Source organism: Tamandua tetradactyla, chromosome 1, assembly GCF_023851605.1.
Source record: "Tamandua tetradactyla isolate mTamTet1 chromosome 1, mTamTet1.pri, whole genome shotgun sequence".
NCBI classification, from domain to species: Eukaryota; Metazoa; Chordata; class Mammalia; order Pilosa; family Myrmecophagidae; genus Tamandua; species Tamandua tetradactyla.
In genome coordinates, this window is record NC_135327.1 from 47,309,134 (window position 1) to 47,321,506 (window position 12,373).

The 12,373-nt window shown below is 36.2% G+C and overlaps 1 protein-coding gene across 8 annotated transcripts in view; it reads left to right on the forward strand.

Annotated features, from left to right (window-relative positions):
* The window catches only part of TASP1 (taspase 1), a 490,143-nt gene that overhangs the window by 48,442 nt on the left and 429,328 nt on the right, over positions 1–12,373 (forward strand). For all 8 annotated transcript variants that reach the window (XR_013157441.1, XR_013157446.1, XM_077115178.1 and 5 more), the window contains exon 5: positions 6,048–6,168. Coding sequence is in view for 6 of the 8 variants with exons in the window: in XM_077115178.1 (XP_076971293.1) it covers positions 6,048–6,168 (121 nt within the window). In the remaining 2 variants the exon portion in view is untranslated. The remainder of the gene's footprint in view (positions 1–6,047; positions 6,169–12,373) is intronic.

Consider the following 12,373-nt stretch of genomic DNA (forward strand, 5'->3'; position numbering starts at 1 on the left):
CTCTTCCAGTGTCTTCTTGATATCCTTTAAGTCATTAGGATATCATTGAATTTATTTAGTAGATTTGTGTGAACATCTTTGATTAGTTGTTCCAATGTCTGTATCTCCTCTTGTGGTTTAATTTGGTCATTTGGCTGGGCCATATCTTCCTGCATCTTCATATGCTTTGTGATCTTCGTTAGGTTTTGGAGCATTTGATTATCTTTCTAAGGTTATTTTGAATGTTAATTTCCCTCGCTCATCCAAGATTTTGTATTTGCTTGGGTTTGCATTGAAGGTCTCCTTTCCTCTTGGTTTGTCAGTAATTTCTTGCCAAACCAAGACCTGGATCTCGTGCAGGAGGTGCAACTCTGCTTGAAAATCTGTTGTGAACTAGGCAGATAGGCAGTTTGCCGAGCTGTACTTTCTGCCTCTTCCCAGAAGATGGTGCTTTTGGGCCTCCTCTTCCTCCCAGTCCCACCTCTCCCTAACTGTGGCAGCCAACTGAGCAGAATGGAGATTCAGTGCAATTCCAGCCAGGGCTGCTGCTGGTTTCGGTGTTTGCTGAAAGCTGCTCACACCAGAGCAGTGAGTTGGACAGTGTGTACCTTGGCGGAGAATCCACTTGTAAGTCCAGTGGGTCTGGTGGTCGCCAGGCTTCTGCTTGAGATGTCCTTGGACTGTAAGACTGATTATTTCAACTGCCCCTGCACTCAGCCAACCTGCAAAAACCTGGTGGCACTGTATGGCTCGACTCTCTTACTTGGCTGCAGCTGTCTGCCAAGTGAACTCCTTAGTACTGCAAGCCACGCCTCTCTGCCCACATGCCTGAGGGCTCTGGGACATTCCTCTCTGTCTATGCATGCCTGAAGGCTCCGGGCCATGCCTCTCTGCCTGTGCATGAGGGCCTCTGGGCCTCAGTGGGAAATGGCAAGTCGTAGTGGGACCCAATGAGTCTCTTTCACTGGCCAATTGTCAGACCAGCTCCACTCTGTGTCCTTTGAGGAGGAGGGTCCCCCAGTCTCTACCACAATCCAGGTGCCCCCAGCAGCCTGTCTTAAGTCAGAGATTGGCTGGAATTTCTCTGTGCACAGGCAACCAAGTCTGCTGACTTCTGAGTTCCTGGCAGGAGTTCCCACCTGCAGAGCAGAGAGGGAAGATCCAAGCTGTTTGCGGAGGCTGGCCCCACTCCTTTGGAACCCGCTTCTTCCTGTGTGCTACCACTTGCTCCAGGTGGAGGCATGACTGAGGACACTCACCCCATTGTCTCAGTTCCAATTCCTGTAGTTTTTTATCCAGGATCTCCCTATATAGTGTAGAAGTCTGTCTTTGGTCACTCACACCCTTGAACTGCTCTACCAGTTGTTTTCCTGTCACTTCTCTAGTTGTTACACATAATGGGTGAACTCAGTCTATCCTATTCTGCCATCTTCCCGGAGATCACTTTTTTATTTTTTAAATAGTGTCTTGAAGATTGAAATATGTTAATTTTGACAAGATCCAGTTTATTATGTTTTTCTTTTAAAAGTTTGTACTTTTTCATGTCTAAGAAATTCTTGCCTACTTCATGGTCCTTGGATATTTTTTTTTAACCTTTATTTTAATTTTGTTTGTACCAACCCCTGTTACCCATGATTTTAAAGCAAAAAGGCAAAAATAATTTTACTAAGCTTCAGAGTTATTGAAAATATTTGTGCTGGCAAGAGAATTTAATATAGTGAGCAGACATGAAAGCATTGTTTGTTATGGTAGTTCTCCTTTAATGGTCAAATCACTCTCTGGGATGGGTGGGAGAATCTTGTTGTTTTGAGCTTTTCAGAACTGTGTGGGCAAGTACAAGGAAGGGCTGTTGGCTAAATTTAGGGTGATCACAAAATTTATTATCCAGATGGGGATTCTTTTGTGAGAGAAAAGGGGCTGCTAATTGGATGGGCATGCCAGACAACAAGGAGTTTTCTGGGAAAACTGGGACTTTTGATTATGCTAGTTAGTTTTTATTTCACCCCGAAGGAAGTGTATGGTCAGAAGATATTGCCTTTTTTTTTTATAATAGTTTTAACGCCTACATCTAGATCTGTGGTCCATTTCAAAACTTTATTTTTGTCAGTGGTGTTGAGGTTAATGTAGAGGGTTCTGTTTTGTTTTTTTTCCCCCTTGCTTTCCAATTTCCCAAGCACTATTTGTTGAAAAGATTATCTTTCTTCATTGCATTCCCTTGACACCTTTGACAAAAAATGAATTGTCAGTATATGTGTGGGTTTGTTTCTGGACTCTGTATTCCATTTCATTGATCTGTATGTCTAAATTTATGCCAACACCACACTACACTCTCTTGATTACACTAACATTATTGTAAGTTCTGAATTCTCATAATAGAAATTCATCAAGTTTGTTCTTTTCCAGAAATATTTTGGCTATTCTGGTTCCTTTGCATTTACGTGCACATTTTCCAACCAGCTTGACAATTTTTGCAAGAAAGCCTACTGTAATTTTCACTGGAATTGTGTTGAATCTATTGATCAATTTAATGATATTGAATCTTCCAGTCCATGAAAATGGTATTTCTCTCCATTTATTTGGATTTTATTTCATTTCTCTGAGGAATGTTTTATGGTTTTTCAGGATCTAATTTTATGCATACTTTAGAAATTTATGCCTAAATATTTCATATTTTCGATGCTGTTGTAAATATTATTTTAGAAGATGATTTGATTTCTGACAGTTTGTTGCTATTATATAGAAATATTTTTTCCTTTATTGATCTTGTATCCTGTGACTTTATTAATTCACTTTTTAGTTCTACTAGCTTATATATTTTTATTCCTTTTGTTTTTTCTAAATTGATAATCCTATGGTCTGCAAGAGTTTTACTTTTTGCTTTTCAATGAATACACCTTTTATTTATTTCTTGCCTAGTTGAGAAGTCATCAGTATAATGATGGATGGAATTGGTGAGAGTGAATATCCTTGCCTTGCTGCTATGTCAGTAAGAAAAGATTTTATCTTTTACATAAATTATGATGTTATTTGTATGTTTTTCATAGATGATCCTTATCTGGTTGAGGAAGTTCCCTTCTGATCTTCGTTTTCCATGAGTTTTTGTTTTTTAAATCATATTTTCCATGATTTTTTGTTTTTTAAATCATGAATGGGTATTGAATTTTGTCAGCTGCCTATTTTTTTTTCCTTTTTTTTTTTTTTTACATGGGCAGGCACCAGGAATCGAACCCGGGTCCTCTGGCATTGTAGGCAAGCATTCTTGCCTGCTGAGCCACCATGACCCGCCCTCAGCTGCCTATTTTATATCTCTTGAGATGATCATATGTTTTTTCTCCTTTGGCACTTAATATGGTGAATTATGCCTATCAATTTTTTTTAAACCAATCTTGTAACCCTGGAATAAATACTAGTTTGTTATGATATATTGTCCTTTCTATTAGGTTAAAGAAGTTCCCTTCTGTTCCTAGATTACTGAGAGTTTTATTGGGAATGGATATCGAATCTTTTAGAATGCCTTTTCTGCATCTGTCCAGGGGTTCATATGATTTTTCTTGTTCTGTGAATGTGGTGAATTACATTTATTTTCAGATGTTAAACTAATACTGCTTCCTTTGAGGTGCTTTCCTTGGTTGTAATATATTGTTCTTTTTTTATATGCTGGATTAGATTTGCTGATATAATGTTGAAGATTATTACCTGTATATTCAAGAGACATTTTGTTCTTTAGTTTTCCTTTTTTGTAATGTGTTTGGTTTTGATGTTAGGGTAATGCTGACCATATAAGGTAAGTTGGGAAGTATTCTCTGCTGTTTTATTTTTGGAAGGGATTATGTAGAATTGATATTATTTCTTCCTTAAATGTAAGGTAAAATTTGCTAATGAAGCCTCTGGGCCTGTAGTTTTCTTTGATGGAACATTTTAAACTGAAAATTCAATTATTTAGTAGGTATAGTCATGATCAAGTTACCTGTTTCTACTTGAGTTTGGTAATTTGGGTCTTTCATGGAATTGATCTATTTCATTTTATCCAATTATTTGTAATGTTTCATTATATGTTTAATGTCAGTGAGATCAGTAGGAGCATCCCCTTTTCATTCTTAATACTGGTAATTGTGTATTCTCTCTTTTTCTCTTAGTTGCCCTGCTAGAGATATATAAAGTTTTTAAATTTTTTTTCCTCAGAGAACCAGCTTTTGGTTTCCGTGCTGAAACTAAGAACAGATGGTTTCTGTTTTCTATTCAATTGATATTTTTCTTTTTTTTATTAATTAAAAAATTAATTAATGCAACATTTAGAAATCATTCCATTCTACATATACAATCAGTAATTCCCAATATCATCACATAGATGCATGTTCATCATTTCTTAGTACATTTGCATCGATTTAGAAAAAGAAACAAAAAGACAACAGAAAAAAAATAAAAACTATACCTCAGATGCAGCTTCATTCAGTGTTTTAACATAATTACATTACAATTAGGTAGTATTGTGCAGTCCATTTCTGAGTTTTTATATCCAGTCCTGTTGCACAGTCTGTATCCCTTCAGCTTCAATTACCCATTATCTTACCCTATTTCTATCTCCTGATGGTCTCTGTTACCAACAACATATTCCAAGTTTATTCTCTAATGTTGGTTCACATCAGTGGGACCATACATATTTGTCCTTTAGTTTTTGGCTAGTCTCACTCAGCATAATGTTCTCTAGGTCCATCCATGTTATTACATGCTTCATAAGTTTATTCTGTCTTAAAGCTGCATAATATTCCATCGTGTGTATATACCACAGTTTGTTTAGCCACTCTTCTGTTGATGGACATTTTGGCTGTTTCCATCTCTTTGCAATTGTAAATAATGCTGCTATAATCATTGGTGTGCAAATGTCCGTTTGTGTCTTTGCCCTTAAGTCCTCTGAGTAGATACCTAGCAATGGTATTGCTGGGTCGTATGGCAATTCTATATTCAGCTTTTTGAGGAATCGCCAGACTGCCTTCCACAGTGGTTGCACCATTTGACATTCCCACCAACAGTGGATAAGTGTGCCTCTTTCTCCACATCCTCTCCAGCACTTGTCATTTTCTGTTTTGTTGATAATGGCCATTCTGGTGGGTGCGGCTTGGGGAACTCACAGTTCCGGAGACTCGCAGCCGGTCTGGCTGGTCCAGACTGGGGTACGCTGTGTGTATGGTCACTATCGTGGCTCCGGGAGCTGTTCTGTACTGTTTCTGGTTATTTAGTAGTTGTTCTGGAGGACGAACTAAAATGCGCACATTGTAAGCTGCCATCTTGGCCCCGCCTGTATATTTTTAAACTTTATTCACAGTAGTAGAAAAAAAAGGCAGTGTTTTTCTTTAGATTTCAAGAACATGGCTGGCCTCTGATTCCCTGCCTTTATATACTATCTGCATTCTTGTCATAATTTCCTGCTCCCCCCTTATGATACTTCTATTGAGATATAATTCACATACTGTAAATTTACCCTTTTATAGTATAAAGTTCAATGGGTTTCAGTATATTCACAGTGTTCTAGAACCATCTACACTATCTAATTTTACTTCATTTTCATCACTACCTAAAGAAATGCCATAGCTATTAGCAAATATTGCCATTCCTCCCTCCCCCTACCCCCTGACAACTACTAATTTACTTTCTGTCTTTTAGGTTTGCCTTTTTGCCTCTTCACGATATTTCATAGCATCTGTTAACTTTTATGACTGACTTTTTTTTTTTTTTTTTGTAAGCTGTATGGCAGGGTCACATTTTTCATTATTTTTTTTCCATGTGAGCATCCTATTATTGCAGCACCATTTGTTGAATTTTTGTTTGTTTTGCTTGTTTTTTTGGGGGAAAGTGCATGGACTGGAAATTGAAGCTGGGTCCCCCAATGGCCGGTGAGATTTCTACCACTGAACTACCCTTGTACCCCCAGGACTAGCTTCTTTTACTTGCCATAATGTTTTTAAGATTTATCCTTATGTATCCTTCTAATTTTTGGAATAATTTATGAAGGATTGGTATTAATTTTTCTTTAAGATTAATGGTATTTAATTTTTGTTTTTATCTTTTAGGATTCTCCTTTTACAAATGCAGGAATGGGATCTAATCTAAATCTCTTGGGTGAGATTGAGTGTGATGCCAGTATAATGGATGGAAAATCCTTAAATTTTGGAGCAGTTGGAGCACTGAGTGGTATGTGTGCATTATAACACACTATCTCTAGTCTTTGAAAAATTAGGAATATTACCTTTCATGCCTCTTAAAGACTTAGTCTAATCTTTTTCATCATTTTTCCTTGAAATAGTATTGAAAATAGGTGTTTTTCTTCTTTCATTGAATTAAAAAATGAAACCCTTAGCTATAAATTGTTTTAAAGAAAACAGTGAAGCAGCCCATGATAAGTCTTTGCTTAGAATTTGGTCAGTCTTCTCCATTCTCTCAAGATATTTTATGAAATTTGACTTAGGATGTCCTATTATTTAAAATAATATTTGAAATGCACAAGTGATATATTTTATTGTAAAAACATTAATATGATATAAATAAAATTTTCATTTGATCCTCCTAAAATTCCCTTCCATCCTTTTTCTCCTGTAGTTTTAACCAGTAAAAACCAATGCATTTATTCATATTTTCATGTAATAAATAGTTCAGTTTTGTTCATTTTTTTTAAATGTATAAACATGTTACTATGAAACTTTTTTTTTCTTTAAATAGGATATCTTGGAGATTTTTCTCATATAAGTACATATAAGATAGATCTGTTTTTTTATAATTTATTTGTTAAAGCAAAATATATGTAAAGTATACAGATTTTAAGTCTGCAGCTTGATGAATATTTAGATGTATAGTGCCATGTATATCATAACCCAGATCACGATATTAAGCATTTACAGGTTAACATGTAGATCATTGCCATCATCCCAGAAGGTTCCTTCATGCCTCTTCCCGGGTCATATCTCTTGTACTCTGTACCTCCTTGGGCCCAAAGTAATCACTAGGCCTCATAAATGAATTTTCTTGTTCCTTAAATTTGTTTGAATGGAATCAGACATTTCTGTGTCTGGCTTCTTTTGTTTAACATTATGCCAGTGAGTTTGATTATATATATATTGAATTTCATTACTTTTTTCTTTTTAATTGCTTATTACGAAAACTCATTCGATTCTTTGTGAACAGTCAAATAGTTTATAGTTTTTGACTGTTATGAATAAAACGGCTATGAATATTCTTGTTTCTGTCTGTTTGTAGGCATATATACTTATTTCTCTTGAGTATATACCTAGGAGTTGGAATTGTAAGTCATAGATACATATATGCTTTGCTTTAGTAGGTGCTGCCAGTTTTCGAAGTAGTTGTTGTATTTTAGACTACTATCAGCAGTGTATGAGTGTTTTCGTTACTCTATATCCTTACCAATTTTTGTATTGTTATTTTAAAATTCAAAAATTTTGATAAGTATCAGTATTATTGTGATTTAAATTTGCATTTCCCTAATGATATTGAGGACCCTTTCATTTGTTTATTGGCCATGTAAATATCCTCCTTTGTGATGTGTCTGTTCATGTCTTTTGGATATTTCTGTTGGATTTTTCTTATTTTCATTAATTTGTCAGAGCTCCTTATTTATTTTATATGCAAATCCTTTATTAGATACATGTATCATTAATATCTCCTCCCAGTTTGGCTTGCCTTTGCTTGCTCATAATGTGTCTTTTGATAAACACAAGTTTTTAATTTTCAATGAAATTTGCTTAGGAGGGCCCAAGATGGTGGCTTAGTAAGGAGTAGGATTTAGTTCGTCCTCCAGAACAGCTAGTAAATAGCCAGGAACAGAACAGAACAACTGTTGGGGTCACATCAGTGACCAGACACACAGCGTACCCTATCCTGGACAAGCTGGACTGGCTGTGAAATCACCCAGAACCATGAGTTCCCCAAGCCATGGTGCCTGGCACCCCTCCCCCATGGGCTGCTTCCCAAAGGGGAAAGAAAAGAGACTTTACCAACAGCAGGGGCTGAGTGCAACCAAGCTCCAACTGTGGAATTAATTAACAAATTCTGATTACTAAAAATAGGCCCCCCGGCTCAGCTGAACCTCCAGTAAAAACTGAGGTTGCTGGTTTTGCCCCAGCACAGAGGAGGCAGGGCTGAAGGAAAAATAAAAAAGAAAATAAAACAATAGAGCTTTTTTGGATTGGGTAGCACATAATACTTGAAAGGGTCTGGGCCCTCAAAGAAAGGAGGGGGCACATAGGACCTGGAGATACACAGAGCAACGCACCAACTTAAACTCTTGGTTAGCAAACCCCAGGAACAGTGGGGGTTCTGCTCTGAAAAGGATTTTCCTTTTTCTGTTTTTGTTCCGTGTTTCAACAGCTTGACTGCTCTTTGGATACCGTTACAGGGCTTCTCAGGCTCCCAAAGCCCCAGGCATAGGCAGAATTAAGCTTGTTTGAGAGTTTGCCTAGAGCCTGTGCCTTCTCCAGGAGAGGGTGGGGCCCAGCTCAGTTCAGGGTCTGGAAAAGTGAAGTGATTAAAGCCAGCCTGCAACCTCTCCTCTGTTTCAACCACACCCTCAGCAGGGAGAGTCTGCTAAAGTTAAAGGTACCACATCACCTTTTGCTGGTGGGACTGGCAGGTAGGCAAGCACCACATACTGGGCAGGATAGGAAAAGCACAGAATTCAGAGGCTTCATATGAAAGTCTTTCAACCTGCTGTCTCAACCACAGGAAATAACTGATGCAGGTGACTCTTTCCTTCTGACAGGAGGCCAGTTTAGTCTTGGAAAATCTGGCTGGGGCCTATAATACCTAAATAGACCCTCCTAAGGGGAAAAAAGACACCATACATACAGGGCAAGAAACAAGAAAACAGGAACTGAAAAATCCTGATGTGTTAAACAAAACCTCAGCTAGAGGTCTAGAATAAGCTGAACTGAATATCAAAGAACAGGTAGACGACAAAGTCATCCAGCAAGAAAATCCTAGGTAAAAAAAGTGAAAACAATCTCCAGAATAAACTAATTAAGGAAACTAAATGCCGGGACGCCAGCAAAAAATAATAAATCATACTAGGAAAATTGAAGATATGGCCCAGTCAAAGGAACAAACCAACAATTCAAATGAGATACAGGAGCTGAAACAATTAATTCAGAATGTTTGAACAGACATGGAAAACCTCATCAAAAATCAAATCAATGAATTGAGGGAAGATATAAAGAAGGCAAGGAATAGACAAAAAAAAAAAAATCAAAAGTCCTAAAAAAACAAATCACAGACCTTATGGGAATGAAAGGCACAGTAGAAGAGATGAAAAAAACAATGGAAACCTATAATGTTAGATTTCAAGAAGCAGAAGATAGGATTAGTGAACTGAGCAAAGAAAATGTAGGAAAAGAATGGAAAAATATGAGCAGGGACTCAGGGAGTTGAATGACAACATGAAGCATACAAATATATGGGTGTCCCAGAAGGAGAAGAGAAGGGAAAAGGAGGAGAAAATCTAATGGAGGAAATTACCACTGAAAATTTCCCAACTCCTATGAAAGACTTAAAATTACAGATCCAAGAAGTACAGCGTACCCCAAACAGAATAGATCCAAATTGATGTGTTCCAAGACACTTAATAATCACAATGTCAGATGTCAAAGAAAAAGAGAGAATCTTGAAAGCAGCAAGAGAAAAGCAATCCATCACATACAAGGGAAGCCCAGTAAGACTATGCTTAGATTTCTCAGCAGAAACCATGGAGATGAGAAGACATTGGGTTGATACATTTAAGTTACTAAAAGAGAAAAACTGCCAAGCAAGAATTGTATATCCAGCAAAATTGTCCTGCAAAAATGAGGGGGCAATTAAAACATTTTCAGCCAAAAAATCACTGAGAGAATTTGTGACCAAGAGACCGGCTCTGCAAGAAATACTAAAGGGAGCACTAGAGAGAGATAGAAAAAGACAGGAGAGAGAGGTGTGGAGAAGAGTGTAGAAATGGAGACTACGAGTAAAGGTAAAAACAAGGAAAATTAGATATGATGTGTATAATCCAAAAGGCAAAATGGTAGAAGAAAGTACTACCCATGCAGTAATAACACTAAATGTAAATGGATTAAACTCCTCAGTCAAAAGACATAGACTGGCAGAATGGATTAAAAACAGGACCCATCTATGTGCTGTCTACAGAAGATGCATTTTTAGACCCAAGGATAAACATAGGTTGAAAGTGAAAGGTTGGGTAAAGATATTTCATGCAAACAACAATCAGAAAATAGCAGGAGTAGCTGTACTAATACCCCACAAATTAGACTTAATTTATTGTAAAATTAAGTCTAAAATTAATATTGTACATTTGATTTAATGTAAAGCACTGAAAAGAGACAAAGAAGGACACTATGTGTTAATAAAAGGAACAATTCAACAAGAAGAAATAACAATCTTAAATATTTATGCACTGAGCCAGAGTTCTCCAAAATACATGAGGCAAACACTGAAAAGAGAAATAGACATATCTACCATAATAGTTGGAGACTTCAATTTCCTGCTCTCATCAGTGAACAGAACATCTAGACAGAGTTTCATAAAGAAATAGTGAATTTGAATAATACAGTAAATGAGCTAGACCTAACAGATGTTTATAGAACAATATACCCCACTACAGTAGGATATACCTTTTTCTCAAGTGCTGATGGATCATTCTCAAGGATAGACCATATGCTGGGTCATAAAGCAAGCAAGTCTCATAAATTTTAAAAGATTGCAATCATACAAAACACTTTCTCAGATCATAAAGGAATGAAGTTGGAAATCAATAATAGGCAGAATGCCAGAAAATTCACAAGTATATGGAGGCTCAACCACACACTCTTAAACAACCAGCTGGTCAAGAAAGAAATTACAAGAGAAATCAGTAAATATCTTGAGGTAAATGGAGTTCATTTATCTACCTTTTCTATTATAATTCATAGGTTTTGTATTTTTTTTTTTTTTTTTTGAAAATGCAAATCATTTTGAGTTCTTCCTTGCATTTTAAAAGTGCATCATAGTTACATTACATTAATACTTCTCATTCAAACAGCACAGAAGTACATAAGTCAAAAGTGAAAGTCCTCTTTACTTTGTACTCCTACAGGTTCCTAATGTAGTGTTTATTCCTCCATTCAGTTTTCTTTTTTTCTGAGGGGTCATGAATAGGGTCATATATGAATTCTTTTCATAATTTTTTTCATTTAGCAGAATATAGAGAATACCTTTCCATGTCAGTTTACTTAGGCCTACATTGAATATTTCATAGTACAAATGTATTATAATTTCTGCAGTCATTCCTCATTAAGGTTGGTTCCAATTTTTCCTTGTTACAAACAACGCAACAATGAACATTCTTATACGTGGGAACAGTTCTATAGAATGAATTCATAGAAGCAGAATTGCTGGGTCAGTGTTTTAGTATGTATATTTTTAAATTTTGATGGTTTTGCCTTCAAAAACATCTTTACCAATTTACATTTCTATCCACAGACTTGTGGTGAGACAAACCTGGGTTTCTTTTTTTTTTTTTGCATAGGCAGGCACCAGGAATTGAACCGGGTCTCCAGTATAGCAGGCAAGAACTCTACCTTCTGAGCCACCATGGCCTGCCCTGGGTTTCTTTTTATTTAATAATAATTAGAATAGTGACGTTCATTCCTTGAGTGTTTATTACATGTCAGGCATTTTACGGAACACTTTTACATGCTTTTTAAATAGGTTTTGTATTTTGTTCAAGATATTTTGCCTCCCTGAGTTTATGAAGATAGTTTCTTGTTGTAGTGTTATGTTTTTTGCTCTTCATATTTAGCTCTCTAATCAAGCTCAGATGAATTTTGTGTTTATGAGATAGGGATCAACATTAATTATATTCCTTGTCTGGATATCCAGATGGTCCATGACATTTATTGAAAAAGCAATCCTTTCCCCCCAGAAATGTATTGGCAAATCAAGTGACTGTATATGTTTCTGTACTGTCTGTTATTTCCATTTCCATTTTAGATCTTTGCCAGTGCTACACTTTCTTGATTACTATAACTTATGCTGTTTCCTGATATTTGTTAGTATGAATGTTTCAACTTCATTATTTTCTTTTAAACATTGTTTCGCCTATTCTAAGTCCTTGACATTTTCATAAAAGTATTCAAATCAATTTATTAATGCCCATAATGAAATCCCATTGAAATTTTGATTGGTATTGCATTGAATCCAAAGAACCAGTTGTTGATTATTGATATCTGAATATTGAATCTTATAGTCCATGGATGTGGAAAATTTATGTAAATTGTCGGTTTTTTTTCAGCAATGTTTTATAGTTTTTGGTAAAGTCTTACAAATCTTTTATTAGCTTTAGTTTAGATATTTTTTTTGATGT